Source organism: Colletotrichum scovillei (genome assembly GCF_011075155.1).
Source record: "Colletotrichum scovillei strain TJNH1 chromosome Unknown Contig00006, whole genome shotgun sequence".
Taxonomy (NCBI): domain Eukaryota; kingdom Fungi; phylum Ascomycota; class Sordariomycetes; order Glomerellales; family Glomerellaceae; genus Colletotrichum; species Colletotrichum scovillei.
In genome coordinates, this window is record NW_023336264.1 from 1919281 (window position 1) to 1946588 (window position 27308).

General features: G+C 50.8%; 10 protein-coding genes across 10 annotated transcripts; 4 read left to right on the forward strand and 6 right to left on the reverse strand.

Moving 5' to 3' along the window:
- Positions 1-3238: 3238 nt before the first annotated feature.
- Positions 3239-4204, reverse strand: HER10_EVM0012827 (uncharacterized protein; the record flags this gene model as incomplete). The annotated part of the gene is made up of 1 exon (XM_035482209.1): positions 3239-4204. One exon carries the CDS (start codon positions 4202-4204, stop codon positions 3239-3241), a length of 966 nt encoding a protein of 321 aa, XP_035333556.1.
- Positions 4205-6964: 2760 nt separating this feature from the next.
- HER10_EVM0013043 (uncharacterized protein) lies at positions 6965-7221 on the forward strand (the record flags this gene model as incomplete). Its single annotated transcript, XM_035482415.1, has 2 exons — positions 6965-7057; positions 7114-7221. The coding sequence occupies 2 exons, from the start codon at positions 6965-6967 to the stop codon at positions 7219-7221; spliced, it is 201 nt and encodes a 66-aa protein (XP_035333576.1).
- Positions 7222-7689: 468 nt separating this feature from the next.
- HER10_EVM0008893 (uncharacterized protein) lies at positions 7690-11091 on the reverse strand (the record flags this gene model as incomplete). Its single annotated transcript, XM_035478400.1, has 3 exons — positions 7690-8094; positions 8176-10245; positions 10303-11091. 3 exons carry the CDS (start codon positions 11089-11091, stop codon positions 7690-7692), a joined length of 3264 nt encoding a protein of 1087 aa, XP_035333053.1.
- A 450-nt stretch (positions 11092-11541) lies between these two features.
- Positions 11542-13089, reverse strand: HER10_EVM0008611 (uncharacterized protein; the record flags this gene model as incomplete). Its single annotated transcript, XM_035478126.1, has 5 exons — positions 11542-12395; positions 12491-12583; positions 12656-12699; positions 12773-12947; positions 13014-13089. 5 exons carry the CDS (start codon positions 13087-13089, stop codon positions 11542-11544), a joined length of 1242 nt encoding a protein of 413 aa, XP_035333017.1.
- A 1930-nt stretch (positions 13090-15019) lies between these two features.
- HER10_EVM0002707 (short-chain dehydrogenase) lies at positions 15020-16381 on the forward strand. The gene is made up of 3 exons (XM_035472409.1): positions 15020-15453; positions 15526-15881; positions 15947-16381. The coding sequence occupies exons 1-3, from the start codon at positions 15211-15213 to the stop codon at positions 16341-16343; spliced, it is 996 nt and encodes a 331-aa protein (XP_035332316.1). The 5' UTR covers positions 15020-15210; the 3' UTR covers positions 16344-16381.
- Positions 16382-17166: 785 nt separating this feature from the next.
- On the reverse strand, positions 17167-17826 carry HER10_EVM0010954 (short-chain dehydrogenase; the record flags this gene model as incomplete). Its single annotated transcript, XM_035480398.1, has 2 exons — positions 17167-17603; positions 17640-17826. The coding sequence occupies 2 exons, from the start codon at positions 17824-17826 to the stop codon at positions 17167-17169; spliced, it is 624 nt and encodes a 207-aa protein (XP_035333310.1).
- Positions 17827-19037: 1211 nt separating this feature from the next.
- HER10_EVM0013091 (uncharacterized protein) lies at positions 19038-20885 on the forward strand. The gene is made up of 4 exons (XM_035482460.1): positions 19038-19338; positions 19427-19640; positions 19699-20090; positions 20150-20885. Exons 1-4 carry the CDS (start codon positions 19081-19083, stop codon positions 20801-20803), a joined length of 1518 nt encoding a protein of 505 aa, XP_035333582.1. The 5' UTR covers positions 19038-19080; the 3' UTR covers positions 20804-20885.
- A 427-nt stretch (positions 20886-21312) lies between these two features.
- HER10_EVM0010044 (uncharacterized protein) lies at positions 21313-23518 on the forward strand. The gene is made up of 4 exons (XM_035479514.1): positions 21313-21587; positions 21663-21764; positions 21822-22131; positions 22195-23518. The coding sequence occupies exons 1-4, from the start codon at positions 21338-21340 to the stop codon at positions 22925-22927; spliced, it is 1395 nt and encodes a 464-aa protein (XP_035333190.1). The 5' UTR covers positions 21313-21337; the 3' UTR covers positions 22928-23518.
- HER10_EVM0008855 (aromatic prenyltransferase) lies at positions 22973-24395 on the reverse strand (the record flags this gene model as incomplete). Its single annotated transcript, XM_035478363.1, has 2 exons — positions 24171-24395; positions 22973-24100 (listed from the first exon to the last, which is right to left on the reverse strand). The coding sequence occupies exons 1-2, from the start codon at positions 24387-24389 to the stop codon at positions 22973-22975; spliced, it is 1347 nt and encodes a 448-aa protein (XP_035333050.1). The 5' UTR covers positions 24390-24395.
- A 661-nt stretch (positions 24396-25056) lies between these two features.
- Positions 25057-27013, reverse strand: HER10_EVM0001617 (uncharacterized protein; the record flags this gene model as incomplete). The annotated part of the gene is made up of 7 exons (XM_035471361.1): positions 25057-25152; positions 25215-25304; positions 25367-25486; positions 25570-25894; positions 25969-26177; positions 26248-26610; positions 26693-27013. The coding sequence occupies 7 exons, from the start codon at positions 27011-27013 to the stop codon at positions 25057-25059; spliced, it is 1524 nt and encodes a 507-aa protein (XP_035332185.1).
- Positions 27014-27308: the final 295 nt, after the last annotated feature.

Here is a 27308-nt window from a genome sequence, read left to right on the forward strand (position 1 = left end):
CAGCGATTAAACCCAGCAAGCATTATGGAATCAACTTTGGTACTGCGTTGACATGAATATTTCGGCCGGCGCTTTCTAACTCAACTCTCGCTCCTCATCTCCAACCTCTTACGCATCAATCATGACCCAGTCACAAGACCGTATGCGCTCTGTATTTCTCGAGCGCCGACACACTGGCCATTCGCTCGGATCGAGAGGAGACTACACAAGTGCCGGCGAATAACTCAAACCTAGTACCCAAAGACTCAGTAGAACCAAGTAGTGCCCGAATCGTCGACTTGACTGGATGTAATCAAGGAGATCTTCAATGTGGATCAGCAAATGGCACAACCGTTGTGCCTGCGGATACCAGTCAATAAGCCACCGAATGGCGCATGGCATCCCTGCTCCGGCTGTCTTTATTAGTGAGGAGACTTTGACCTGTCAAAAATGCCTGCCTATCGTTCTCCTTTCACTAACATATCGTGGCTGTGTTGTGCCTGCATGCCGAACCCTCCAAAGTTGGCGACGGCATCAGCTCGCTTCCTCATATGGCAACCTAGTTTTCGATCCAGGAGCTACTACTGGTGTGGCGAACACCTCTCAGATTTCTATGGCTTTTCTGGGGTAAGACCGAAACGCGTCCCGTGAAATCCTTCAACTTGTGACAAAAGCATTGTCGTCAATCTGTGGTTTCCAATGAGACGGTCCAGATCCCAGGCCAAAGGGCGGCCCAAATTCTCCGGTCATGGCGGGGACCTTGCTGTGAACTAGGGGGTTGTTGTCGACGTTGCAGTACCGCCCTGCCGTTACGCGAAAGAACCAATTCCGGGACCACGCTCAAACGACGGGTCGTCGTCCAAACCCTGCTCTCCGTCTTTTGATGCACACCCTTTTCCCTTTCTGCGATTCTTGGGACGTTCAAAATGAGTTCAGGTCCCTCCAACGCGGCCACCCCCAGACTTTTGCCTACTGCATCCCAACTGCAATGAAGATCATTCAGCAAGGTCACGGATGTCCACTGATCCGGCTTGTTGCGATATTGGCTTCATTGGCTGTCGTTCGTCGCGAGTACCTGCGGCTCAAGATTCGACTACTGGCGGTATGGCACTTTGACGTCTGCTGGTTGGACTAAAAGACTTATAGCGGCAGCCTTCTCGTCTGCAACTTTGCCGCCTCGGACTCCAAGCATGCAGTGAAGCACCATCTGCTCATCCATAGTGATATCAATCCGAATACGCTGATGTGAAATTGCCAGGACCAAGTTGACGATCCCACGAACCGTGGAACGCCCGATGTTGGTCCAAGAGGACGAGGCCCTGAACTTGCCACGCCCGCATCTCGGTCAGCTCACTTGGCCGTCGGGATAACATACTCGCCAATGGGATACTAAAAGCGAAGTGCCGGACCAGAGCTACGGCCGCTCTCCTTCAGCTTCAGGGGTTGTAGGGCTCAGGATCAAATCCTCCGATTCGACTGCCTACGAACAGCTACTGCTGTGCCGTGCTTGGATGCGAACAGCCGACGAGTTCTTGTTTTGGAACCTGAATTCAGATGTCTTCTTGAACAGGCGAATTACTCTCCGGGAGGTCGTGGCGTGGTGCTGTCCGGCGGGAAGGTGCAGAGTCGAGAACTTGGTCTTGTCTAGGTACTGTACTCAAGGCAGGTACGTCAGACGACCGAGTCTTTGCGGATGCCTGCCTTTGTGAGCTCGCCTTGAGGCTTGGCGTGGATGGGATTTCGTAGGAAATGTTTGGGTCCGGCTAGCTTTGCTTTCTGGCACGGTGAGATGTCGCCTTGTAGGTTAAGATCCGAAAACCAAGAAGGGAGATGAGATTTTGAAGTCAGCAGCTTGTCTGGCTTTTGTTGTTGCACTGTCCTGGCTCTTGTTTCTAGCACTTTGAGCAGAGACTCGACGGTCTGTATTCGTTCCGATGAGCCATCACCATCCGCGGCGTTTATGGTCTTCTTAACTGCATGCTTGCTCGGACACATGCGCTTTATAATCAAGGTTGCCATAGACTTGAAGATTTGAGATGCCCATTTCCGCTACAGATATGATTGTTGTCTTCTTTGTGATGCGTCCTACTCCTGATAAACTTGATTGAGCAAAAATGATGGCCTTCTCCTATCAAATACTAGACAGATTTACAGTTCATATGTACGTATCCTTATACAAATAGAAGATAGGATATCGTTGAAGAATATCAATGTCCTCTTACCCCTATTGAGAACCCCCACCTCAGTGATAGAAAACTTTCCCAGGTAGCTTCCTATTTTGCTTCCACCCTTCTGAAGTTGCCTCTATACGATATAGAATCGTTTTTTATCGCCGGTTTGAACGGAGAACATCGTCAGCCGGACAGGCCGCGACAGTTCCTCTAGAAGAGATGCTCCCGCCAAGCTGCTCAGGCTCCGACTGTCGATGCCCGACAGAATCGAGACGAGGCCGATCCTCTTGCCCAGGCTTCGAGTGAAGCATGACAGTCAGTCTGAGGATGCTTGCCGTCATGAATGGCTGGATGGCAAGCACCAGATACAGCCAAGGCGATTTTTGTAGCGTTGGTAGCGTTGGTCGGTTGTAGAATATGATCTGCTCGGCTTGATTGACTCTGTACTTGACTCGGACGTCTTCGTACGGTATCTTGGTCCCGTTTTTCAACTCCCAGGGCGTGGAACTCATGTTCAACTCGAAAGAGTTGAAGGCCCCCGAGCCTTTCATGACAGCGTTCCTCGACCATAACATCGCAACGTCCGATGTGGTCATATATGGCTTCATTCAACGGGACTAGATGCCTCTGTCACATGTTTTGTTGTGTCCACAGAATGGACCTATCATTTCCATTAAGGGGTGCATGTACCAAGTCCCTAGTGCGAGATAATTATGTGAACGTGAATGGTAGTTGTTGCGGCCAAGGCAAGATTGCATCGTCGCAATGGCCGCTCAGCAGCTGGGAACCACCTCGTGTGACTGACCAAGTTCCGTTGCATTGCTGCCGGTAGGTGTTGTATAGATAGACACTTTTCGCAAGGGAATCACATTTCGAATTAGTTCGTGCCAGTCCGATATACTGTATAGATTGGTCTGAGTCAGATATCCGGTTCATGAGGGGGAGTGACCACCCGTTGAACATATCGATGTCCGAAGCGACCTCTTTAACAGACAATAAGACACAAAGTCGCTTTCGAATGCTTGCCGAACCGAGTCTTTCATCTTATTGAGAGTGGCTGCTGTCCCTGTCACCGGTGTAGCGATGGTTCATGATTCACCTATTGCGAGACGCTCCTGTATCGCGATCACATAATCTGCCTGGAGAGTGTCAAGCGCCGCGGCGCTTGTTTCATTCAACAGCAAAGTATTGTAGCCATATGCGCGCGGCAGCGTCGGAAAAGGTGGCTTAGAGCCATTCGAGCTGAGTTTCGTGGCTCCCCGAAAAGCCGTGGTTGCGTTGAAAAACCCAGAGACGCCGTCGAATAAAAGTATGCCGGGCGGCTGGAACATGCCATAGTAGGTCTTGTTGGAGATGTAGTCAAAGCTGTCGATCTCCATTCGACTCTCGCCGCCAGTGAAGGTCTTGTATGCGACGCTGAGAGCAATGGGAAGAGCCAACATGAGGAGGAGTGCCACTCTCCAAGACGTACCGAGTCTCGAGGCGGTAGGCTTGTTGCGCAGAAGCCCGTCGTAGTTCTGGATAGCGGAGTCGCCAAATCTGGCCTCCATGAGAACGAACAGAATCGGCGCGACGCTGCCTAAGCATAGATGCATGGTGCTGAGCAGGAATCCGAAGACAATGAGCTGGTCATTACCGACAGAGATGGATTCATGGAAAACCACCAATGTTTCTAAGGTGAGGCAGATGAAGGATAGTATAGCCATCTCTAGGTCCGAATAGTAGAAGCCCTTCTTTATCGTTGGTTTGCCAAGCAGTGGAAGATATCCAGAAAGCTGATTGAGGTGTGTGCTGGAACTTGTGGGCGCGATGCCAGGTCTGCCGTGACTGCTGCTTCTATGCAAAAGATTCCGCGATACGTCGCGGCCAAGCATGCCATGTTCTTCTGTGCCATATGGGCGAAGAGATATCGACGACATGCTGTGACCGTGAGAGAAACCGTCTATCGGACTCATGTTGAGGCCATTGAGATGGAAACTGCGGCCCCTTGACGGACTTTGTACGACAATGTTGTCGTCTACTTCGGGACCCAGACGATCAGCTTTCCAACTCATGATGCTTCCAATCCTCAAGTCGGCGGTCTCAAGCCGCAACTATCCGACTGCCTATGGTCTCGAAGTGACATTCACGGCGGAAGCAGCTGGCTTTATAGGGATAAGCTGCAGGCTCTTACAGCCTGATCTTGAGACGACCTGAATGGCGGGCAGGTGACATGCACGAATGAGGCCCAGAAGAAAGGACTTCAGAATTTTCAACGGCTAACTCACAATTGAGAAATACGCCTGACCTTTAAAGAGGAGTGCCTAGCTCAAGATTTGGATTAGTTGCTCTTCCAATGAGTTGCTGGTTGTACGCCACACAGCCTGGCACACCTCGTTACCAGCGTTGGCACAATTGCAGTCATTTCTGATCTGCCGTCACAAGAAGTACCCTCTACGGGCCATGCTTGATGAAATCATCATGCGATGAGGTCCAATTTCATCCCATCGACGGCCAGTAACAATAGCGTCAGGATGTCCGTCTCTACTTTTTCTCCGGGTAGCCCTACTACATTTCGAAGTTATTCGCAAAGTTGGTTGAATTGATAGGCAATAAGTATCGCCCTTTGTGAGAGTACCTATGTTTATATGCTATCTAGTATTCAATGGGATAACCTGATAAGATGTTTCAGAGGAGTTCCCTGGAACCTGTGTGACATGTTAGGGACAGTAACACCGATCTCAGCTAGCATATAAGCATGTGTTCCAAGACCATGTAATGTCAGCATTGAAACGCAACTTGGTATACAAAGCCCAAGAAGTAGTTGTTTACGGCCATTACTGCGACTTCGCTTCAATGTTTGACTTTCAGTATAGCCGAACACCAACAAAGCGTTGCGTTCATTGTGCGATCATTCATGACTGAAACATGCTACTTAAGCACTTCAATATGTAAAACGCAGCATGTGGAAACATGCATCTTTTCTTCCTGAGCCAAGCCTCGGGAAGACGGTTCTCGAATTTCTTCACCTGATATCATCATTGCTCAATTCGCTTTGACTCCCCGGAATCCCTCTCTCGTCGAAGCAAGACACCAGGCTGTCGCCGGCAGGATTGCAGGCAGTCAGCGAAAGCTCTAAGGCTTCGTGGCCGCTGAGCGTTGACCAAGGAAGCATGAACGCTGTTGTCTTCGTACCTGACGAGCAAGTAGAACCCGGCAAAATGTTGTCGCAGGGGATGACACATAGCAATGAGTATATAAAGGTATTGAAAGCAGCTGGTATTAATACAACCAAAACGAAGAAAAGATGGCAGTCTATGCATTGAGCGAATATAGGATTCACGTGTTGAACCGCGTGATAGCTTGCCCGACGAGTGCTGATACCAGATCATCTCTATTCCGTGAGAGATGTTATATGCCAATCTCGACCGTACGAATACTTGGGACGCGCGGGAAACTTTTCTTCTCTGGATGTTGATCTCTGCTCAAAAGAGTAGTATTATAGCAAAGGTGTTAGTGGTTTACCGGTGGGCTGCCGGTGTCTCCGATATTTAGCGGATAATTGATTGCTTCCGGGGAAGGTTTCAGGCGGAACTGAATATCTCTTGACGTTTGAGGTCAAACTCTGTCTTGTTGCGGCGGTGTAATTAGTGGATGCACGAGTAATGTCAGTTGAAGAGGATGTGCAATCCTCCTCACTGCATTCTTAGGAACTATTGACTATTCAATCAATATTGCTCACGCATAGTCGGCATTCACACTGCGAGAATTGTGAGACCGAGTCTTGGAAACTAAGATCCCGCATGTTTTGAGGGGGTCATGAATGTTGTGGTACGTGAGTGTTCAAGAATGACAGCACATACAGTTTTTGTGGGCAATCGCTTGCGTAATTAATTGCCAGTCGAATAATTATTGAATCTCGAGAGCTGTTTAAGCAGCCCGAAATAAGGGCTCCTTTGAAGAGAGCAAAAAAGCAGTGCTCCTTTGATATCACGAATCCTGATGTGGGCTCTCGACTATCACCCCAATCATCTAGCCTTCTTATTGCAAGAGGCCGTGTTGAAAGGAGAAGGTTTAAAATCGCAAGAAAAAGAAAACGAGCAATGTTGAGATAGTGGACCTATGTGTTGCTATACGAGGCTATTCCGACGTGACTAAGGACGGCCTGAGCCTACTAGTCATAAGTAAAGAGAGATGGGACAGGCCGAACCTCTATATCAAGGCCTTCCTTGTTTGTTTCACAAATTTGGTAACCGAGCTATTGAATTGCTTGACAAGAACTTTATTCTTGCCCTGCTGACTATCGCGTTGTCCGGATGAACTACCTGAGTCAGTGTCCCATCGTGCTGGTCCACCAGTGATGGCCGAGAGTTCGTCTTGACAATGGTGCCGGAGTGTGAAAACATGGGGTTTTCACGTACAGGACAGCACTACAGCGTGCAAAGTAGGCCACTTGATCACCAGAGCATCTCTTTGCTGTTATGCTATTTTTCTGCGGGATCCTTGGCCGTCACTTTCCAAGACCCAACCGTGCACTGTGTCAGGTTTGTGTCAGCTGTCCACAACATCAAGTCAGGCCACCCAGACTTAGACAAACGTCGAAAGAGCCCCTGCCAAGACCCCATGTAGGTAATTAGTTAAATACTTCTGGATTATTCTCTCAGGATACCTAATTAAGATGAGTTACGCATTCAATCTCTCTCAAGCTTCAAGGAACGTTATAGATCTGTTCTGTCTCTAAACAAAGTTATTAGCAACTCTCTCTCTCTTATTCTCTTTCACTATTACCAAGCTACGAAATCCTTCGTTGACCGAAGATATCATATCATTACAAAATGCAATTGTCTACCATTATTTTTGCTCTCTTCGCAGGCGTTACCTTCGCCAGCCCTGCTAGTCTCGAGATTCGCCAGACTACCAATACAGCTGTACGTTAGCTATGTCCCCGGCCTTTTTAACGCAAACGCTGACCAACATATTATAGTGCGATCTTTGCCGCAAAGATTGCTTCTTTGGGAAAGGAAGCAATGCCGTCTTTGAGAAGTGTTTGAACACATGCAATAAGGATTTGGGTTGCACGCTTACACCTTAAAAGCCACAAGGTACGGTTGCCTAGATTGCAGCTCAGATGATTGAAATCGGCTGACACGTAGGGTTAGAAACAGTTGCGGTATGGGGTCATGTATACAGAACTCAGGATAAGCCTAATTTAAATATTTGGTTCACTCAGGATTGCCAACTCTTCCTCTCCTCGCTCTGACTACCTACGACGCTATCTTTGTGATGTTATTATGGATTTATGCCCCAAAAGTACAGCGGCAAGTAGCATGTCGAGGTCGCCGAGCAGAAACTTAAGACAGAACGTGATCTAATAGCCGGAATGTCTGCCAATGGTCTAGTTGTATCACGCTGAACATGTAAACAATCAGTGCCCAAAAAAGATGACCAAGTCGAGCTTTGGTGCTTTTTCTGCGTTCTGAGATCGAGACACGATAAAGCTTTTAGTCTCATCTAAAACACTAAATATTGATAAATTTAGAGCTACTGGCCCGTAAGGTATTTAGGTCAACAGTTTAATACTCTTCCAGTAGGAGACATATGCCCTGATTAGATCTTCCCCCACCGACGTCATTTTGGCCATGGTCGAACTCACATTGCGGGAATGGCTGGTGTCCAGGACAACAAACCCACACGACATTTTGGCGAAATCTTCTCGAAGAAATTGTGTGAGACCTGCAGCAGGATTGCCTGGTCCCGGTGCAGCATCCACTAGGTCGAGCCAGGCCTCGAGCGGGATGATGGACGAGCTGCTGATCCGTAGTTCCTTAGACATCAGTCTGACAACTTCCTCCCAGCTCTGCCGGACTGGGTTCTCCAGATGGTAGACTGCACTGAGCGGTTCTTGATGGAAGAGAATCTCGCTGAGGGCTTCGGCAGCTAAATCAACCGGCAGCCACGACAAGGTCTAGCAAAGTTTATTAGCAAGATGGAATTACCCCAATGTTCAAGCTAGCAGAACACCCTTTTCTTTGACATCTTGACTTACCCCACGCAGGTCGGGAAATTTCCCCAGCTTTTGAGAAGAAGCACAAACAGCTACAAAGTGCTCAGAAGCGTTCCAGTAGCCGGTGCTAGAGCCGGCAATCTGGCCGACTCTGACTACCGCCGCCTCAATCTCAGGATGGTCCTGTGCCGTGCGTTCGATGATTTTCTCGCAGACAAGCTTGGCTTTGGCATAGCCGAGATCTAGCGTCCAGCTTTGATCCTCGACGGACGTCTCGGGGATCAAAGTCTGTCCCTTGATTAACGGATAGTTCCCCACCGTAGAAATTGAGGATATCAGTAACAGCTTTGGCTTCTGTGTCTGGTGAATGCTCGCTTGACGCGCTAGCTGAGTGAGGTTCAGCAAGCTTGAGAATGAAGCCTCGAACGACTGCAGACCCATTTTAAAGTTCATGGGCCACGCAATGTGTACGATGTGAGTTACCCTAGCCGTGAGACGCAGGTACTCGGCTTCTGGCAAGCCGAGCCACTGATCTGCAGTATTTGTCTCGTGGACTTCCAACTTCTTCCAAGCGTTCTTATCGACAGAGACTTTTCGTAACGTTACCGCCTGTTTCTGAGCTTCTGTAGGGCTTCCTTTCCTAGGTCTATTTAAGCAAATCACATTGCTCACGTTATCATCCGCAAGGAGCCGCCCAACGAAAAAAGACCCGAGACTGCCAGTGCCGCCCGTGAGTAATACCACGGATTTCCGCTGCTCTCGGTGGTTGCCTCTGCTGGAGTACTTGTCCACCAGCTTTTCGATAAGCTTTGTTTCGGTAATGACTCCATTCGTATTGGACGAACTGGGAACCAGTGCCTCAACCAGCTTATTCACAGAAGGGTTGCGGTAGACGATGTCATCTTTAATCATGTCCGTGGCGAGGAGGTTGACTGTCCCAGGCTCAGCGGTGGCATACGTTGCGCGCAGTGAAGCCGTCAGCAGTCTTCGTAGTCTCGTCGCTTGAAGGCTGTCCATGCCGCGTGAAAAGAAATCATCGTCGTCCTGCCAATCATGGCCGTTGTCTAACCCCAGAACGTCCTGGGTAACGAGATTTCTGATACTGGTCGCAGGCGAGGATAGGTCGATTGATGGTGCAACCATGCTTGCCTCAAGATCACGGTAGACTGCCGCCATCTGATCGGCAAACTTCCTTGACACTGCGCTCCGGAGAACAGTGCCCTTGTCCGATCTCGGGAGCGCTTCGGGAGCGACGACGAGAATCGCGGTAGACGATGTAATCCTTGCATGAGCATCCATTTGACGGCCTGCTTCCTCAATTGCCGGCCAGATCGACGCCTTGAAGTTGGCCATATCGTTGGGTCCGACGGACCTAACAGGCTCTACAATGACACCGAGTTCGAACTGTCCTTCACCGAAAGCAGTTGCGTGCCTCACGTCTTCATGCTGTCTGAGAAGTGATTCCAATATCGTTGGCCTCACCTTCTCTCCGGTAGCAAGACATATCAAGTCGTCTTTGCGGCCCGCAATTACGAAATCCAGCTGTCCCACGTCATCAGCCGAGGCGCATTCCGTGCGTGCTACGATGATATCCTGCAGCTCGAACCGCTCCTGCCACCCAAACGGCTTCATGCTCAGCTTGTAGCTGTATGATCGTTCTGCTTCGGATTCGGTCTGCGCCCTCTCTTCTGCATCTGTATCGATGAGGTCAAGCTTTACTTGAAGCGGTCCGAGTATATCAGCACGCAGTCGCAGTCGACGCCAGTCGTGTTCCTTGCCGGGCACGAAAAAGGGTGTCATTGGACCAGTCTCCGTCGCACCGTACTGGCCGACGAGTCTCACGCCCGAACGTTCAAGCCTCTCACCGACCGAGGTTTTCGGTCTGCCGCCACCGAAGCCCGCGTAATCTAGCTTGCGAAGGATGTCATGGCCTCTGCCATCTGGCAAGCCCTCAATTTCCTCCAAGATAGACGGTACTGTCAATAACGCCTTCGCTTGGGAGTCCTCTATGAGGTCTGCGATGCTGGCACCGTTGGGGATGGTGGAAGGTACAGGGGCGCAAAATGTCTTGCCGATGTTGAGGGACAGGCAGACGGATACAAAGCCAAACCCCTACCTCTATGGTCAGATGCGACACTAGGGATAAATCTTTTTCTCATTTCAACTTACGTGAAAGAACGGTAGTGTAGAAACCGTCAGTCCATGAGCTTCTTTGGTCGATTCGAAACTGTGGCATGTGGCGTAGCTCAGAAAGTATTGATGGGAGCAAGGTATCGGTTTTGGGAGACCTGAAGTCCCTGAGGAATGTAGGATGAGAACCTGGCGATCATCATCCGAAACGTAGTGATCCGCATTGGCCGCGCGAAGCGTACGACTCTGGTCTTCTGCGGGCTCATCTGCAAGAAACGACTCGTAGCCGGATACAGTGCGAATTGTCGTCGTGCTTTCATCAGGGATCTCTTCTCCATCTTGATTCTCAGCACCAACCGCCTCGAAAGCTAGGGGTAACAGGCGCGGGGACACAAGAGCAAGTTTCGCGCCCGTATCGCGGATAAGATGTCGTGCGGACGGCGCACTCAGACGCGCCGACAGAAGGACAACTGGCACACCCATGCCCATACACGCGAGCACACAGATGACCAAGCCAACATGGCTCTCCATGAGCACCGCGACGGGAGCACATTTCTTCACGCTACCACCGGCTTCAGTCTTCGGTGCATGAAGACTAGTTGTCTGTTCCATGAGCCATGCCTGGCAGCGGATGATGGCGCGTTGTAGCGTCTCATAGCTCAAGGGCACAAAATTGTGGCCATTTCCAGCCGCATTTGCTTCGGCTTGGAGACAAAATAGGTGCTTGGGGTTGCTTTCGGCGTGGAAGTCGACCAATTCGGGAAGCGTTCGCAGGCCAGACGTTGAAGCGGGCTCTAGGCTCACCTTGGGCGTTCTGAAAGACGACATTGGCGCATAGGTATCCGGATGACAGGGGAAGATGGGTGGATAGGAGAACTTGGATTGTGGCAGCCACCGCGTGTATTCTGAAGTGGTATGCCAGTGGCACCATCAAGAACAATTCGATATTTGTTGTCACACTCACTACAAACAATAGAGCATTTGAGTGAACCAATCAGATGTGCTTGGACCCAAGTTGGGCTACTGCACTGGGCGCAGAAGTGGCAGAACTCGGGTCCTTGCTGAAATTCCTGGACCAAAATTATGACGATGTCTGTCGAGGATCATGTGTGCAAAGATTTGGAACATGATTCCAGCAGTATCGAGAGACAAAGAAGATTTGTTACGCTATCAATGTGCCTTCTATGGGGAGTTGTCATGAGTTCGTCTATTCACTATGATTGTGCGCGTATGCGCGCTATAAATATGTATACATGCGTATTATACACTACTCGAGACTTATGGGTGATTATTGACGGTACAGTTGATCTTGAGACCAGCACTGTGCTTCATGACGCTTCCTATTATCTCGTTGGCGATTATCGGGTCTACTTGGTCCAGAGACAAAGTGACAAGACCCATCTGTCCATTGTCCTTCGACGTGTTCTCAGCGCGAGTCACTGGCCCGAGAGAAGCTCTTGGAGAAGTCTCGCCTTTAACACGTTTCCTAGCTCTTGAGATATGAATAGTATCCGAAATACCAGCCGTGTTGACATCAAAACTTCCATAGCTGGAGTCGTGAAAGTAACTTTGATCAATAGGACCTTCATCCCACCATGGGGGCCGGGATTCCAGCGAAACTGAGGTGTCAGTCTCAAGCGAATTGAGCCAAGACATCCAATCGCTGTCCGGAGTTTGAATAGCCGAATTCCCCGATGAGTGATCTGAGGTGCCTATGCAGCTGGGGTCGAACATGTTGAAAGTCGTACTTGGCAATTCCAAAGCAGGTACTGCCAAGAATGTGTCTGAGTGCCGGTAGCCTGGCATGATCGTAGACGTGGGCCCGAGTTCGGTTGCATCCACTGGTTCTTCGGACAGGAGACTCATGTCCATCAGGAGCTGAGGCTTCTGATTTCCGCTTGAGTCGGTCATTTCACACTCGGAACCTTCATCAAATACGTCGTCACCGTCACCGTCGCAACTCTCGTCCTCATCATTAACGTCAGGACTATTGTTGGCCATTTCCTCGTCATTGGTCTCCGGTAATGACCGTGAAGAGGAATTCGAGCCATTAGATTGTGCATGTCGATTCCTGCGGCCGAGAATGAGACTCCTGCGAGCCATGGTCAGCCGTAAATCCATGCATATGATGGCTCAGATTTTTCGACTTGCCTGTTGCGTAGATCGTGGGTGGAACGATCCGGCAGCTCGGTAAGACCAATCTGCTTCCAGTTGTTTCCAAACTTACCCATGGCGTCCAACAACTTCTTGTCCTCCTCGGGGGTCCAGGAAACATGCTTAACGTCGGGTCCCAATACGTGTTGCCAACGTTTCGCGCATTCTGCAGCAAGGATGCATCTCAGCACTGAGGGGAAACAATGATGGAATACCAACGAGGCTGACTTCTACTTACGGTCGGCATTTCTACTTTGAACCATGGCTCCTACCTGTGACCATCTATGACAAGGATGGAGGTTAGCATTGATGAAACCCGAGAAATGGGTAATAGGGAAGCGCGGGGTGAACCAACTTGCATCCGAGTTGCAGCACGGCCTTCTGCAACCTCTCATCTTCTTCTTGTGTCCAAGCACCTTTTCGAATATCAACTTGGATCTTTGCCCACCGCTTGCGGCAGTCCTTGTTGGTACGGCCCGGTAATGACATGGCGATGTCGTTCCAGTTTTGGACGCTCCCGCCTTGGCGGACTGGAAGATGGAGATCTTTGTTAGATTTGGCAGCACGCGTAACAAGGGGGGAGATGGGGTTGGTACTTTTTCCCTGCACCTCTCTTTTGAGTATGTCATCTTCTTGGCTCGTCCACCATCTTCTTTCTCTTGTAGGAGGCATGTTGTTTTCCGGATTTTATGCAGAAGGAAAGACAAGATAAGCAGATGCCAGCAGTGTTCTATGAGGACAGCCTGAAGCTTGAAACGGTCTACAAAGGTTCACTGTCTGATTCGCTCTCATGAAGAAGAACGTACCGCATGAGAGCTGGTATCTAGATAGATATATGATGAACGAGGGTGATGATTAGAACGCGCCTCCATCGTTCCCTAGCGCAGCCTACTTTCGAGGACCCCCACTGTGCCGCGCCCTGGCTCGTAAGCGAAGGAATCAAATGAGCGCAGTTCTGCATGCAGAACTTCGGTTCAGTGGCTGGAGCTCGGTGTATTCTGCAACAGCGGTAGCGACAATAGGCAGGGGTCGCCTCTTGCGGGCAGAGGAGACGAACGCCAATACTACATGTATGTGCCAGCCATCACCCATTCCTACCTAGACCATTTCTACTGGATCCCAGGCAAAAGGGGTTTCTTTTTGGTATGTAGTAAAGTTGCTTGGTGTGACACTATGCAATCCTTCAACTTCCTCGAATCGGTTGTATCTGCAGCATTCTAGATGAGCCATCCTCTCGTATGATTTGATACCGCAACGGGCAGCAGGCGGCTAGCCCTATACGGGAGTCCAAAAAGGCAGCGTCACATTAGGCAGCTCAAGCAAGCGCAGAAGAGCCGCTTAGAATATGCCCAATTTGATCCAGATCCTGTCAGACCATAGATTTCGCCATCGGATTTCGTGCATGCCTGGGTGAAGTGGATGTTGTTTTCCTCGTTTCGTCGTCACCTCAGCCCACCCCGCAAGTTCGCGACACGTTTCCAGATCAAGGGTCCAACTCCTCCGGGGGACGACGGATAAATCAGACGAAGATTCCCGACCGGTAAGGCACGGTATGCACGCCCTGCCGCGCTAGCTGTATGTCAGATCCACGTACGGGCCAGATGTCCCTTACTCAGCCGTCGCCTCCGGGCGAGCTGGCTGGCGCAGGTGACATCTCGGAACGACGAGGGGCGAAGTTGAATCTGATAGCTACATGTAGACAGAGGAGGTCTAATTTGTTGGAAATTCTGTCTGAGAATGTGTTGGTTCTTGGCGCTCTCGAGGATATTGGGACAAGGGTCTAAAGCTAGATAGACAGGGACCCCTTCGGATGCATGAAGGGAGGATGGTCTTACGGGCCACACGCAGTACGAGGATAGACTGCGCCGCAGGTCAGAAAAGAATGTAAGGCATTCAATGAATCATTGTTTACACCGAGGTACTCACGCTATCAAGGCTTGAAAGTCTTCAATGTGCATATGCAGGCACGGAGGAGCCTTGGGCCAAGCCGCCAATGGATGGCGGACGGGTAAGGCGAAAGGACCCTGCTCCCTGTCGATACACCGGGCGGGCTGGGCCTGCAATCGCCCGTACGAAGTACTTCGGTTGAGGCTGGCGGGATCACGCAACACAGACTACCTTGTTTAGGTAGCTTAAAGTATCATTCCAAGGGTTCTACGATGTGGAAGGATTCAATACCCCTTCATGTGCAAATCTACGGATACATATAAGCTGACAGTGGAGCCGCAAGCTAAGTATCCGAGGAGTGGATACTATCATCTTATCTGAGCACAATTCATTGGATAAAAGTCCGAGGATGGAGGAACTTGATCTTTGTACTTCCCCGCCGACTTCCAGAAGAGGCAATCAGTATCTGATTGGCTCGGGGTGGAGGTCGGCAGGAGGGACCGGTCCGCTGACGCTAGTCCTAGAGTAGAAAGCAATATCTAATTGGCTGCTAAGACTCCCCCACATTGTATAGATCCAGATTTGGTCCTTTGATTGGCCACTTCTAACTTGAACTCACATCCTGACTGAACAAAATGATGCCACGCGCGTTGGATCCATTGTGGTTCCGAGACCGTGCCGTAGCCTTGACACTGCCTTCGTCTCTGGAAGACTTCGTAAGATGCCGCCTGTCTTGGATATAAAAGATGAATGCCGTGTCGTGAACACGCCAGTATCGTGTCTTCCGGCACACCTAAGACTCCGTGCACATCGCCCTTCTTGAATTTACCCTAGAGTCTACTTTCTTTGTCTCCCCAAAGACCCTGCAAAAACTTCGATTCGTTTTTTTTAATTTTAGTTGCAAAGATGGTGATGCTACGATTGACTGCAGAGCAGTACAGGAAGCTCCCCATCCTAGTGGATGAGTCCTCCTGCGTGGGGAAGACCTATGTCATCACCGGAGGCAACTCCGGCTTGGGCCTGGAGACTGCGCGGCACCTCGTCGCTTCGTCCGCCGCGACAGTCGTTCTGGCAGTGAGGAATCTCAGCGCTGGAGAAACAGCCAAAGCAGATATCGAGAAGTCGACGGGACGCAAGGGTGTCGTACAGGTAACCTCGATTTGCCCCAACCAACGACGGCTGAGAAAAGACAGACTGACATTATAACCCTGGTGGCAAAAGGTGCGACACCTGGATCTATCAACCTACGCTGCCGTTCAAGCCTTTGCCAAGCAGATCTCACAGGAGCTGGACAGGATCGACGGCTTCGTCTGCAATGCCGGAATCATGATCGACCAGTGGGAGACTTTCGAAGGCATCGAGAGCAGTATCTTCGTCAATGTCGTCAACACGTTGTTCCTTGGAGCCCTGATGATGCCCAAGCTGAGCGAAAGCGCTCGCAAGTTCAGTATCAAGCCAACGCTCGTCTTCATTGTCAGCGTCTTGGGATACACCGTCAAGGCGGAGATGGACAAGAGTCGTAATGGGAGTGTCTTTGACGGACTCAACGACCAAAAACGCGCAAACATGGACTCAAGGTACGTCAGAGGAAGGTCCAAGAAAGGACAGACTGAACATGGCGGTACTGACGCAAAATTACCAGGTACGCTCTCACAAAGCTCGTCGAGGAATTTGCTGTTCGCCAATTTGCGGCCCAGTTTCCCGTAAACCGTACGGGCGTGGTCATTACTATGGTTGCCCCTGGTCTCTGCACCACCGGATTGGGACGTGATGCGAGAACATTTACCAAGATCATGCATGAGGCGGTCCGGGCTATGATGGCCCGCACAGCAGAGGTGGGCAGTCGCACCATCCTGCACGGCCTGGTGGTTGGCGAGGAGGGCCATGGGAAGCTCCTTTCAGGCTGCAAGATCAAGGAGTTCTGGGTGCCAGACTGGGTTAGTAACGATGAGGGCCAGCGCTTGCAGAAGGCGACATGGAAGGAACTCGTTGCCAAGCTGGAGCAGGTGCAGCCTGGATGTATTTCTCAGATTTCGTAGATTTGATGTTGGCTTTTAGGAAGTTAGGTTGTAGGGGATATAAGATACCCTGATTAATTTACTTTTCACGCGAGTGCATTCTCTTCTGCCAAATATTGTCTATCAAACCTAAACCTCGAATGCTGATGCTCGTCCATAGATGTTGACTGCTTTCAAATAGGACTACTCAACGTTATATACCTTAGGTAAGTAGATCATGTGAGCTTGCGATGTCCTATTGTGTGTTTCAGAAAATATCAAGTCGAATAACTTTGCAAGAAAAGAAAAGAAACCCATTTATAGAGTGGGAACGATCACAGTGTTATTCAAGTACCCGGGTATCAGCCTTTGATGTTGCGTCAATAAGAAATAAAAACACCAAAGAAACAACCTCAGATACATGTGATTTGCAGCATTCATTCGTAGATAAAACGACCGTTACAGTTCATTCTGAGTTCTTCTGACATTGCCCAATAAGTCATGCATGCTTTATTAAAGAAAGGCCATCAGTCCTCGGTGATAACGATATGCTGAACTGCTCAGTAACTGCTGCGAGGCACTCTTCCCCTCCTGGATGTCCAAGACGGCACAACAGTTTCACTTTTGAAAGGAGCTATCTCAATTGGAGGCTGCATCTTTGAAAGAGGAGTGCCATCAAAGTCTTCGCCCCGGGCCTGCAGCTCAAGCAAGTCCTCCACGCTCCCAACATGTCTCCCTGCCAGCCATTCGCGCCGCTTGCCGGCCAAATGGACAATGACATCGCCGCATCCAGCATTCATTACTGGCAAGTATCAGCATTGACCCAGAATATGCTCATACTTTAGAACATGAATCGTCACTAGCTTTACTTACCGTGTCTCGTGACCTCTGGGACTCTTCCCTCCAGATTGATTTCTGGGTTTACAGAGTAAACCAGGACGCCCTCATGCGCGTAGTCGAGCATCAAACTCTCAGAGAGCCGCGTAGAGGCCAACACAGACAACTGATTGTCGCTTGGAGGCGCCGCGGGATTGACGGAGAACACAGGAACCGCATTCACGATCGTCCTTTCGTAGCTGCGCGAAAGAAGGGGCAGCAGAGCCCGAGCCATGAGGCTGATACCCTTGACGTTGGCCTCCCAGACCTTCCACCAGGTATCCACGTCTCTCAATCCAGTTACATCACCCTGAGGGATGACGGGTCTAGGCGAAGAAGCTGCGATGTTGACAAAAGTGTCGACATGATCCCACTTCGAGCACACCTCTCGCACGCCTGCTTCGACGCTCGCGGCATCACAGACATCTATGGTCAAAGTAAGTACAGCGGGTGCCGGATTACCGACGTCGATGGCTGCTTGGACCACCTTTTCATGGGTATCCGAAACGTCGACGTGGTCAACGAGGGCAAGACGGGCAATTCCTGCGGCGGCAAACGAGATTGCAGTCGCTTGGCCGAGTATCCCAGCTGCCCCAGTGACCAAGACGGTCTTTCTAGTGTATGCTGGAATCTCAGTGGCTGAACCCATGGCTTGCTAAGGTAGGGATTCTATCAACGTCAAAGTTGGGGAATGGGATGGTCGTAAGAATTGTGTTCGGAATTTCGATGTCACCTCTCGAACAGCTTGGTTTACCAAATAAAGATGGGTTTGATTGCGCAAATTAGGCTTCACTTGACTTCCGACTAGGCATTCGACAGGTTCCGGTCTAGTACGGAGTCTGCTCTGCCGGAGACTAGTGCCCCGCGGCCCGGGACCCGAGTTGGATTTGTGGGTCTCGGGCCCGAGTTAAAGATCAAGAAGCCCAGTAAGCCACAAATCTGTGAGAACTCGAACTAGAAACAAGTGACACTATTGTTATCATGTTCTTCGCTCTTCGTTCCAGACAAGCCCCACCTTTTAGAGGCCATGCGAAGCGATTCGCTACTTCGGGCGGACCAGGACGGGGGTGAGGGGGGTGAGGGGGGTGAGGATCTTGGGACGAACGCCCACCTTTGTCGCCCCTCGTCGTCCGGATCATCGATGCTGACCACGCCGCCCTTGCAGAATCAGCTGAAGTTCCCTCTCGTTCCGGTCAGTCTCACACGAGGGCTATTCGCTCTAGGCAGGCGCCCATCGGAAAACGCCTCCGGCTGATGCGACTGGCTCCTCAGTCCCGAACGGCTGTCACGGCTTCGCCTTAAGCGCTCAAGTACTCACAGCCCTGTGTTACCAGCTTCACATGGTCTTGGTATATCCGCTTATCGGGACGGAAGGATCGGTGAATGCGGCTGCCTCGAACTAGTGATCCCTCAGGGACGTACACAATGCCTCTGGATTGCGCCTCCGAGCCTCGATTCAACCAAAATAAATTACATCTCGCAAGGTACGGCTTCTGGATTGAGATTGGGCCCTATTATCACCTTACCGAGGCCCCCAAACGAGAAACCATCCCCAATCGGGTTGGGAAGGGTAGCGGCTGAGCCCTGACTGAAGAATCCTACAATGTTCTCATCCGGACTATCACCACTTCGGGGCATACAGAGGAGCCTGGCGTCGCTGGAAAGCGCTGCGCCCCGTCTCAGGAGCAGAACAGTTTCTCCACGATGGCCCTACAATGGCTTCATTCTTGATAATTGGGGGCCTGATGGCTGAGGCACAGCAAGCCACCATCGTGAACAGTTACGAGTGAGAAGAATATAAAAGTTCAAGGACCTCGTTTCGAAATCTAGTCTTTTTGATGTGTTATCCAAGAAACCTGAACAGCAAGAAGACTCCTGCACATTCGTTCCCATAGGAGTTAAGATGGCCCGCCACGCGATCTTTCAAGCCCTACCGGCTCTTTTGGCCTTCATCCAGACGGCATCAAGCACGCCCCTGACTTTCTCAACATTGTATCCTCGCAACGATTCTCAAATATTGTGGCCGGCGGAAGTTTCTAGCCTGGTACACGACAAGTCCTGGGCTAGCTTCGGCGAAAAGACGACGCGTTGGTCGTCCTACAAGGCCCCTACCTTTGATGAGGTTTTCCTTCCCGAAACTGAGGAACAGCTCTCCCTTGCTGTAAGTTGGCACACACAGTATTGTTCCATGTGGATGGAACGATTTCGGACAGCAAGAAGCTTTGACTAATAGAATTCCGTGAATATAGCTTGAGTACATGTCCGGTAACAACATGACCTGGCTGGCTAAGTCTGGAGGTCATGGATATGCTCCGTCTCTCCACGCCATCCAAGACGCTGTCTTGATCAATTTGGAGAATTTCAACTACGTCAAGCTGCAAGACGACAACACGGCGGTCGTGGGGACTGGTGTCCGTTTCAGCGACCTCATCGACACCGTAGCGGCCGCTGGGCGAGAACTGAGTAAGCCACACCAAGATGAGAATGACATGCTCTTATTTTCTAACTCGAGAGATAACAGCTGTGGGATCATGCCCATGTGTGGGTTCTACAGGCGCCATGTTGGGCGGTGGCCTCGGTCGTCTTCAGGGCCTGCACGGCTTGACTAGCGATGCCCTCCGTAAGGTCCGCTTGGCCCTGTGGAACGGAACCATCATTGAGGCTTCCAACAACGTCAACTCCGATCTTTTCTGGGGAATTAGGGGGTCTGGCCAAAACTACGGCATCGTTATCGAGTCAACGTACGAGACCTGGCCGGCGACGAATGGAGGAAAGCACTACAGTGCGGACCTCGTCTTCACCAAGGATTCTGTGCAACGGGTAATGGAGATCACGAATGAGCTGACCGCGGGAGGTCTGGATGAAAGGCTGGCCGTCCTCATGTTCTTCGCATTGGATGCTGCGACATCTCAGGTACGTCGGGGTGTCATTATCAAGCTTATCACAATCGTTCCTTGCTTACCTCTCCAAAGATCACCGTCATCGTCAACCTGGTCTACTCTGGACCGGAGGAAGAGGGCAGAAAATATACCGACCTCTTCTCTTCGTTCAGCGTCGATCTCCAAGAGAACATGCTGGGCTGGGAAGAGCTGCCCACGAAGACGGTCCACGGCCTCATCCCGCAATCCTGCGCGACTGGACCGCGATACAACCTGCGCGCCCTCAACACCAAGGTCCTCAACCCGGCCACCTGGGTCAACTTCACCGACGCATTCGAGACGTTCCTGGTAGCGAACCCTCTCGCTGCCGGCTCGGCCATGATGATCGAGACCTTCCCTGTGCAGGGGGTCAAGGCGCTTGCCGACGACTACTCGGCTTTCCCCCATCGCGACCACTTTGAGAACGTGATTGAGTCCATTGGCTCGTACACGGACGACTCTGTTGCCGACGCTGTGAACAGCTTCTTCGCGGAGTGGCGCGATAAGTTTGCCGAGCCTAGCTCTTCCGGTTACGACAAGCTCTACGTCTACCAGAACTATGCCAACGAGGACGAGCCTCTGTCGGCTCTGTACGGATACGATGAGTGGCGCCATGAGCGTTTGACTAGCTTGAAGAACAAGTTCGATCCTCGTGGCTTCTTCAACGGATACCACCCAGTTCCATCCAACGCAGCGGGCTGGAGCTAGGGTGGCCATGATCTATCGAGAACGTTTTCGAGGGATGCAAAGACTTTTTATTTCTTACTGAATTTGTTATTTTCACTACTGCTAGAAATTAAATAATGGCTTGTGTCAGACCTCATCAAAGCGCATTGGAAAATCGCGAACTAGCCATGTAATATAAGTGAAGCCATGATCTAAATATTCCTCCTGAACTTGCTTCAAGATTCCATTATGCACCGTGCCCTGCTAGCGTCGACTTTCAGTATAGCGTCGATCTTGAGGAATGATTAGATCTGGACTGCACGAGCGTCTTTCATTGAGCAGGACAACATGCTTAAATTTGTATCACCATCAAGATGTAATGTGAGGTTTCGACCTTTGTGATTGGAGCAAGGTTGGATTAACATGTAAGAAGTCCGACATGAGGTTAGCGCAGTCTAAAAATAGCCCATCCCGTTGGAGACAGGCAACAGCTGAGTTCATGAATTGCCAAGGAAGAGTACCCCGCCTGCCGTAATCTTCACTACCGACATCGAACAGATCGCTTGAGCGACCACGATGAGCCCTGCGTTGGTGTTCATTGAACAGAATGCGGCCGGGATAGGCAAGTCGGACCGTCGTGCCCTTCGGTCTCATGTCATGAGGGGCAAGAATGCCGGCAGACCACGGCCCTCGACACGAAAACAAACGAACAATGTCCCCATCAAGCGTCAGCTGAAGATACCGCGACGGGTTTTCTGGAATGACTTCTGTCTAACATCGTTCCCGCAAGAGCTCGATCCTGACTCCACTAGGCTCATGCATCGATGTACGGCTCACCCAACCCCTTGTCACCACCCTAGCCTCTATCATGAAGCTTTTCTAACTTGCTTGTTTCTTCCAGGGTTCCTAGACATCAGTGACACGCTATTTCCTCCCCAGTTCTGCTACAAGTTCGATATATTGAAATCGATCTGGGTTAACTGCATACTGGTAGATGAAGCTTGTGAGTAACTCATGGCGGGCGAATTGCCATTTTACACTGAACTCACCGCCGCCCCAGACTTTCACTCGACCTTAGCGGTGTCGGCATCCTACGTTGACTTCTTTGAACGAAAGCCTACCACATCGTCAAAGACTTTGCATCATATATGTCAGGCATATTCGCTGGTCAACCTCAAACTTTCAGGCCCCCAAGCCATATCGGATAGCGCCATTGCTGCTGTGGTCACCCTCGCCATCTACCAACAGATACACCAGCAACACTCCACCGGCCTTGTGCACCTTAGAGGGCTTCATCGAATGATTGAGTTACGCGGGGGTATCGCCAGATTGATGAAGGAGAACCGTCCATTGGCCCTCAAGCCACTCAGGTAAGCAGCTTCTTCACAATCTTGCATCCAATCTTCGAAGCACAGAATACTCACCAACAGCAGACTCGATATTGAATTGGCTATGCAAAATGGGTCACCCACGATGTTTGATAGTCAGGAAGTACCAGTGACAACTGTCTTGTGCGACTCTAGCACCGTCAAAGAACAGCTTTCTGCCTGTCCCCCTGGACTGCCCCGCAGTATGCTAGATCTCATCGTTTTCGCTGGCATTCTCAATGACAGGGTGAAGAACGGACGATCCAAGCTCAACCCTTTGGACTACACGGAAACGCTCATATCACTCCTATACCGTCTCTTGGAAGGTGAACCTTTCAGTCAGCCCCTGCTTGCTTCGGAAGGCCTCTACGGCGACGCAGCACGTCTCGCTATGCTGGCTTTCATGACCGGCTTGCTTCCCAACTACTGTCGTGATAACTTCAGTTCGTCGCTTCTATGCACTCGCCTAGTGGAAGCCGTTCGAGAACTCTATTCGAAACACAAAGACGCGCGAATTGGCGATGTATCACTGCTGCTGTGGATTCTTTTTATGAGCGCTATCTCGGTTCTAAAAGTCAATGACCACAGCTGGCTGCTGTTTGCAATCGCGGAGACTTGCGACCGTGCAGATCTGCGCGACTGGGCAACCGTTCACCACCATCTCAGCGGGTTTCCGTGGATATACACACTGCATGATGCCCCCGCGCGGTGTCTATGGGAGGAAGTTTATGAAGTAAAGTTGGAGGATCGCGGCACCGCTCTTTCACCACCCGCAAAATCGACTCAACGCGGGCTTTGAGAACTACGTATTCATCATTCGGAACCTCGCTACATGTAGACATTCCTAGGCGGAGGGGTACCTCGCTTTATGATACAACTCCGGAGAAATATAAGACTTGATATCCGGCTCACCCTTGTCGGTGCACTGGTAGCTGATATACGCGTGCATGCCTTTGCCGTTCTCTAGCCCGCGGTGGACGGCGAGCTTCTCCAGCATGGCGAGATACTCATTGCAGTAGGCGCCACGGCCGCGCTCCCGGAGCCACGCGACCAGGTTCCTCGCAATAGTCAAATCGTCAGGGCCGTATTTACGCGTGGGTAGGTAGAACTTGACGTCAGGCGTACCGCTTGAGGGCGCGATGTCGAAGAAGTATGTGAAGCCCTCACACAGCGCATCAAAGTCGTCCCACTTGTTGTCGCCGCTCGCGGACGCCGGAGCGAACTCGGCGTCCTCAGGGTAGTCCTCGGGCAGGCCGAGGATGACGAGGATGAGGGAGCGCAGGTCCTGCAGGCTGGCCTCGGAGACGTCTCGGAGTCCGCCCATGGTGATAACCTCCCGGACCGAGTTGAAGCAGGTGTGGCGCGAGGTGAAGTACATCTTGAGGCGCGACTTGGACGGCGTCACATTGTCCATGCCCATGACGTTGGGCTTCATGAGACGGCCTTCGGGACTGTTGGCCAGGAAGTGCATCAGGGCGTCTCTGCCCGGGTGCTTGCCATCCGGATTCAACTTCTTGATGGCGGCGTCCCATTCCCCTAGCGTCGCGGGGTCTCCGCCCTGGAAGAGCTTCCGCGGGAGGAAATACGACTTGAGCCCAAAGCTGGCTTTCTTATTGTACTCAACCGCGTGCATCAGGGTCGTCGCTGGCGGCTCGCCGTCCTCCAGCTCCTTGGCGTAGACTGACCTGTCTGGGTTGTACAACTCTGCCAGGAAGTGGCGGTACCATGAGAAGTCGACGCCCGAGAGAGCGCTTGGCACTTTCTCCATATAGTCGAGCGTGGGATCATGGTTCAGAGGGTCAGCGGCGGTTCCTGAGGAGCTGTTGATCGCCTCCCAGGAGTAGCGAATGTCGGGTTCGCCGGATGTGGTGTTCCATTTCCACGAGTACTCAAATGGCGAGCCGTCGTAAGCGACCAAAGACTTGAAGACCGCAGTGCCATCAGGGTAAGGCGCCGGACCCAGCCTGGGGACCTGAACAAGTGTTGAATTAGTGTCCAACCCGTAACAGAAGATGCGAAAGAGCACGAAGCAAGCTGCTTACAATCCAGTGGTAGTGGAAGAGAAGGGTTTCATATTGTAGTTGGGTAGAGTAACCTGCCGCGTCGGTCATGACTGCGAGATGATACCCAGTGAGATTCCACCAAAATTCAATGTCCTTGTTTTCCGCTGGCGGAAGACATTTCTTGAGTGACCGCCAAACCACGAGTGGCTTCTCAGGCTTCTCAGATTGGACTAGGGTTTGGGTTGTAAGTCCAGGCATCGTGGACTAGGACAAATGAACACGGACTAAAGAGTAATCATTCAACTCAGAGAGGCACGAAGGCCTTTACTGTAACAATACTTTCCAGCGCAATATATGGTGGTGAAGATGAGCTGATGTCGGCCTATTTGCGACCGGTGTAACTGGGGTTGACGGGACCCGAGTTAGTATAAGGACCACTTTGGGCAAATCTTGGCAAGAGTTGCTTTGAGGCAAGTGCCCCAGCTAGTGCTGGGACATGCCAAGCAGGATGCAAGGCCTGTCAACACATACTGTGTCAGCCAACTGACGCCGATGCACATACACTGAGGGCTTGGTCCGAGTCAACTCGGCCCCGGACCCGACAACCTGCACCGCCCTAGTTTACACAGCTGCTTCATGAACGAGAGATGGCGCACGGGCAGATGAGCTCAATTAGACAATTGAAGCCAACGAAAGTTTTCTTTTGAAGAATCATATGATGCAAAAAATACTTTTCCAGTCCAGACCACATACACGTCCAGTTGAATAGGGTACCAAGGCAAACTACACCCGTGACAAGTTATGGTTGAGAGAAAATGCGTGCAAATAACGAACAATGTCTGTGCAGGTGACTCATTTTACTTGTACTAAAGCCTAATTGATTCATGTTTTCTCTGCAAAGTTCTTGTAAACTATTTACATGACCCTAGCTACGAGTCGAAAGCTTGACGCGGAATCCCGAAGGCTTGGCAAGCCACTTGTTCTCAACAGTCCACTCCTCATCTTGATTCACCAGTTGTATCTAGTGCGGGGAGGTTTAGTTAATTTTCATTCTCAAATGAGTGGCAATGCTAGTCTACTCACGTTGTAGCGTTGCAATAACGAGGGAATGAGCTTATATATCTCAAAATAGGCGAGATGTTTCCCGAGGCAGCTTCTGTGACCAGCGCCAAACTTGTGAAGCCAATAAAGTCAACGCGATTCCAATTTAGATCTTTCTTGTTCGTCAGACTTACAGTCAGAAGTGTATTGTACATAGCGGCGTGCTTCTCTTCATCACACAACCATCTCTCGGGTCGCCAGAGGTCCGGTTCGGCACCATAGAGTGACACTTCGCGGTGCAGCGACCACGGGTTCTGGGTAGTTGGAGTGAATTGTCAGCATCAGGGTATCTTCAAACTTAAGCCATAAAAAGAAGAAGAAAAATATGTCGCCCTACAATTCCGATTCTTGTTCCCGGGGGAATATGGTACCCGTCAATCTCCAGTCCACAATCAGGAACCACGCGTTCGAACGGGAGGGCAAATGGTGGATGCATCCTTGTGGCCTCTTTAACGCAGGCGTCAAAATAAGTAAGACATTTGGATTCTTTCCAAGTCGCGAATTTGGAGAGTCGCCCCGCGGCAGTGGCATCGTCGATCTCCTTTTGAAGCTTTGCGAGCGACGGTGGGTTTTTGAGGAGATGGTATATTAAGGCGCCAGATAGAATGCTTGTCGTGTCTGCACCTGCCACGATATTGGAATTGACCCAGGTGGGGAGGAACCTATTGCGATTTGCGTCAGTCCAGGTTTCTTATTACCGCGCGCGAGGCTCAAGATGCTACGTGTGGGCACATACATTGCGGGTAGAGTGTGGTCTTTGGCATTCTCAGAGATGAAGCTGGAAAGAAAGTCTTTTTGGTCAAGTTCGCCTTTGCCGCTCTCGATCAGACTCATTCGCTCCCTGATTCTAGCAGCACCGAACTCTACGAGCGGGTTTCTTTTCGCCGAGACGGGGATGAGAGGATTGTCCCTCCACAAGTAGTCAAGCCAAGGCATCTGCGTGTTCTATTGTATGCAAAATGGTTAGCACAGCATTCCATAAGAATCATGTCAAGGATCGTGAACTCTCACATACCGCAGCAATCATGTTGAAATAGCGCCAGTTGTTCTCAATGACGCCTTCAACATCGCCACCTTGATCGAGGCATCCTAGTTCCTTTGAAAATGTGACTTCTCCAAGGACGTCGAACATGAAATATTGCGTCCATTTGAACAGGTCGACATCAACTTTCTTGTCTAGAAATAGCTCGTCTAGTCGCTGGAACAGGTGTTGTAAAGTAGAGTTCACGACTGGCTCAAACGACATCAGATTTGTGAGCGAGTACAGATTGGCGACGGGGCGCCTCATTCGCCGATGTATATTCTCATCTCGAGTAGCGAAGACATCTGGAATCTTGCCGCCCCTTATCCTCGGCATTATCGAGTCGTAGAACTCGGACTGCGATAGAGGTTAGTGTTGTAACAATATACACGTCAGAGAATTCTACGGGACGTCGGGTTCCAATGCTAGGGTCGCGTACCTTCTCAAATCTTCTCTTGAAACCGTAAATCTTCTCAATCGCATCGGGCTGGGAGACCATGACAGCATTGGGACCAAACCGCACAACGGTGCCATATTTGCTGTGTAAATTGGTGTGAATTTCGTGAGCATTGCCAGTGTTGACCCACGATCGACGGACGAAGTTGGTGAGAGCTGCCGCAGGTGGTCCAGGGATGTGTCTCAACCGGATGTACGAACGCGTATTGTCCAGAACCAAGATGAATATGCCTACGACCGCCAGCAATCCAACTATACGACAGGCTCTATCATCGAATTTCTCAAAGAGCCCTTCTGAATACATTGCGGCGGTGGTAAAGGATGTGTGAATGGATGGCTGATGGTCGCCAGCTTGAGATCCCCTTTCGCCCTCGCGACATATGATACTGATGGTCAATTCTTACGCGATGGAGAATTAAATGCGGTAGCTAGATACCAGGCGCAGATTGCATCACTCGGGTTATTGGCTGCTCCTATCCTGGCCGGCTCATCGAACAACTCGGGTCCGACTAGGCCAGCTCGGCTGACCCTAACAATAAACAAGGTGTGTCAGGGATCATGTTCCTGAGATGACACCAGAAGGAGAGTTGTGCCATTTC

Excerpts from the sequence above, each read along its gene's own strand:
- HER10_EVM0010044 (XM_035479514.1), top strand. The coding sequence starts at position 21,338 with ATGAGCCCTGCGTTGGTGTTCATTGAACAGAATGCGGCCGGGATAGGC. Across the intron at positions 21,765-21,821 it reads CATACTGGTAGATGAAGCTT|ACTTTCACTCGACCTTAGCG; the intron begins GTGAGTAACTCA and ends CCGCCGCCCCAG. Across the intron at positions 22,132-22,194 it reads TTGGCCCTCAAGCCACTCAG|ACTCGATATTGAATTGGCTA; the intron begins GTAAGCAGCTTC and ends CACCAACAGCAG.
- HER10_EVM0002707 (XM_035472409.1), top strand. The coding sequence starts at position 15,211 with ATGGTGATGCTACGATTGACTGCAGAGCAGTACAGGAAGCTCCCCATC. Across the intron at positions 15,454-15,525 it reads GACGCAAGGGTGTCGTACAG|GTGCGACACCTGGATCTATC; the intron begins GTAACCTCGATT and ends TGGTGGCAAAAG. Across the intron at positions 15,882-15,946 it reads CGCGCAAACATGGACTCAAG|GTACGCTCTCACAAAGCTCG; the intron begins GTACGTCAGAGG and ends CAAAATTACCAG.
- HER10_EVM0013091 (XM_035482460.1), top strand. The coding sequence starts at position 19,081 with ATGGCCCGCCACGCGATCTTTCAAGCCCTACCGGCTCTTTTGGCCTTC. Across the intron at positions 19,339-19,426 it reads AGGAACAGCTCTCCCTTGCT|CTTGAGTACATGTCCGGTAA; the intron begins GTAAGTTGGCAC and ends CCGTGAATATAG. Across the intron at positions 20,091-20,149 it reads TGGATGCTGCGACATCTCAG|ATCACCGTCATCGTCAACCT; the intron begins GTACGTCGGGGT and ends ACCTCTCCAAAG.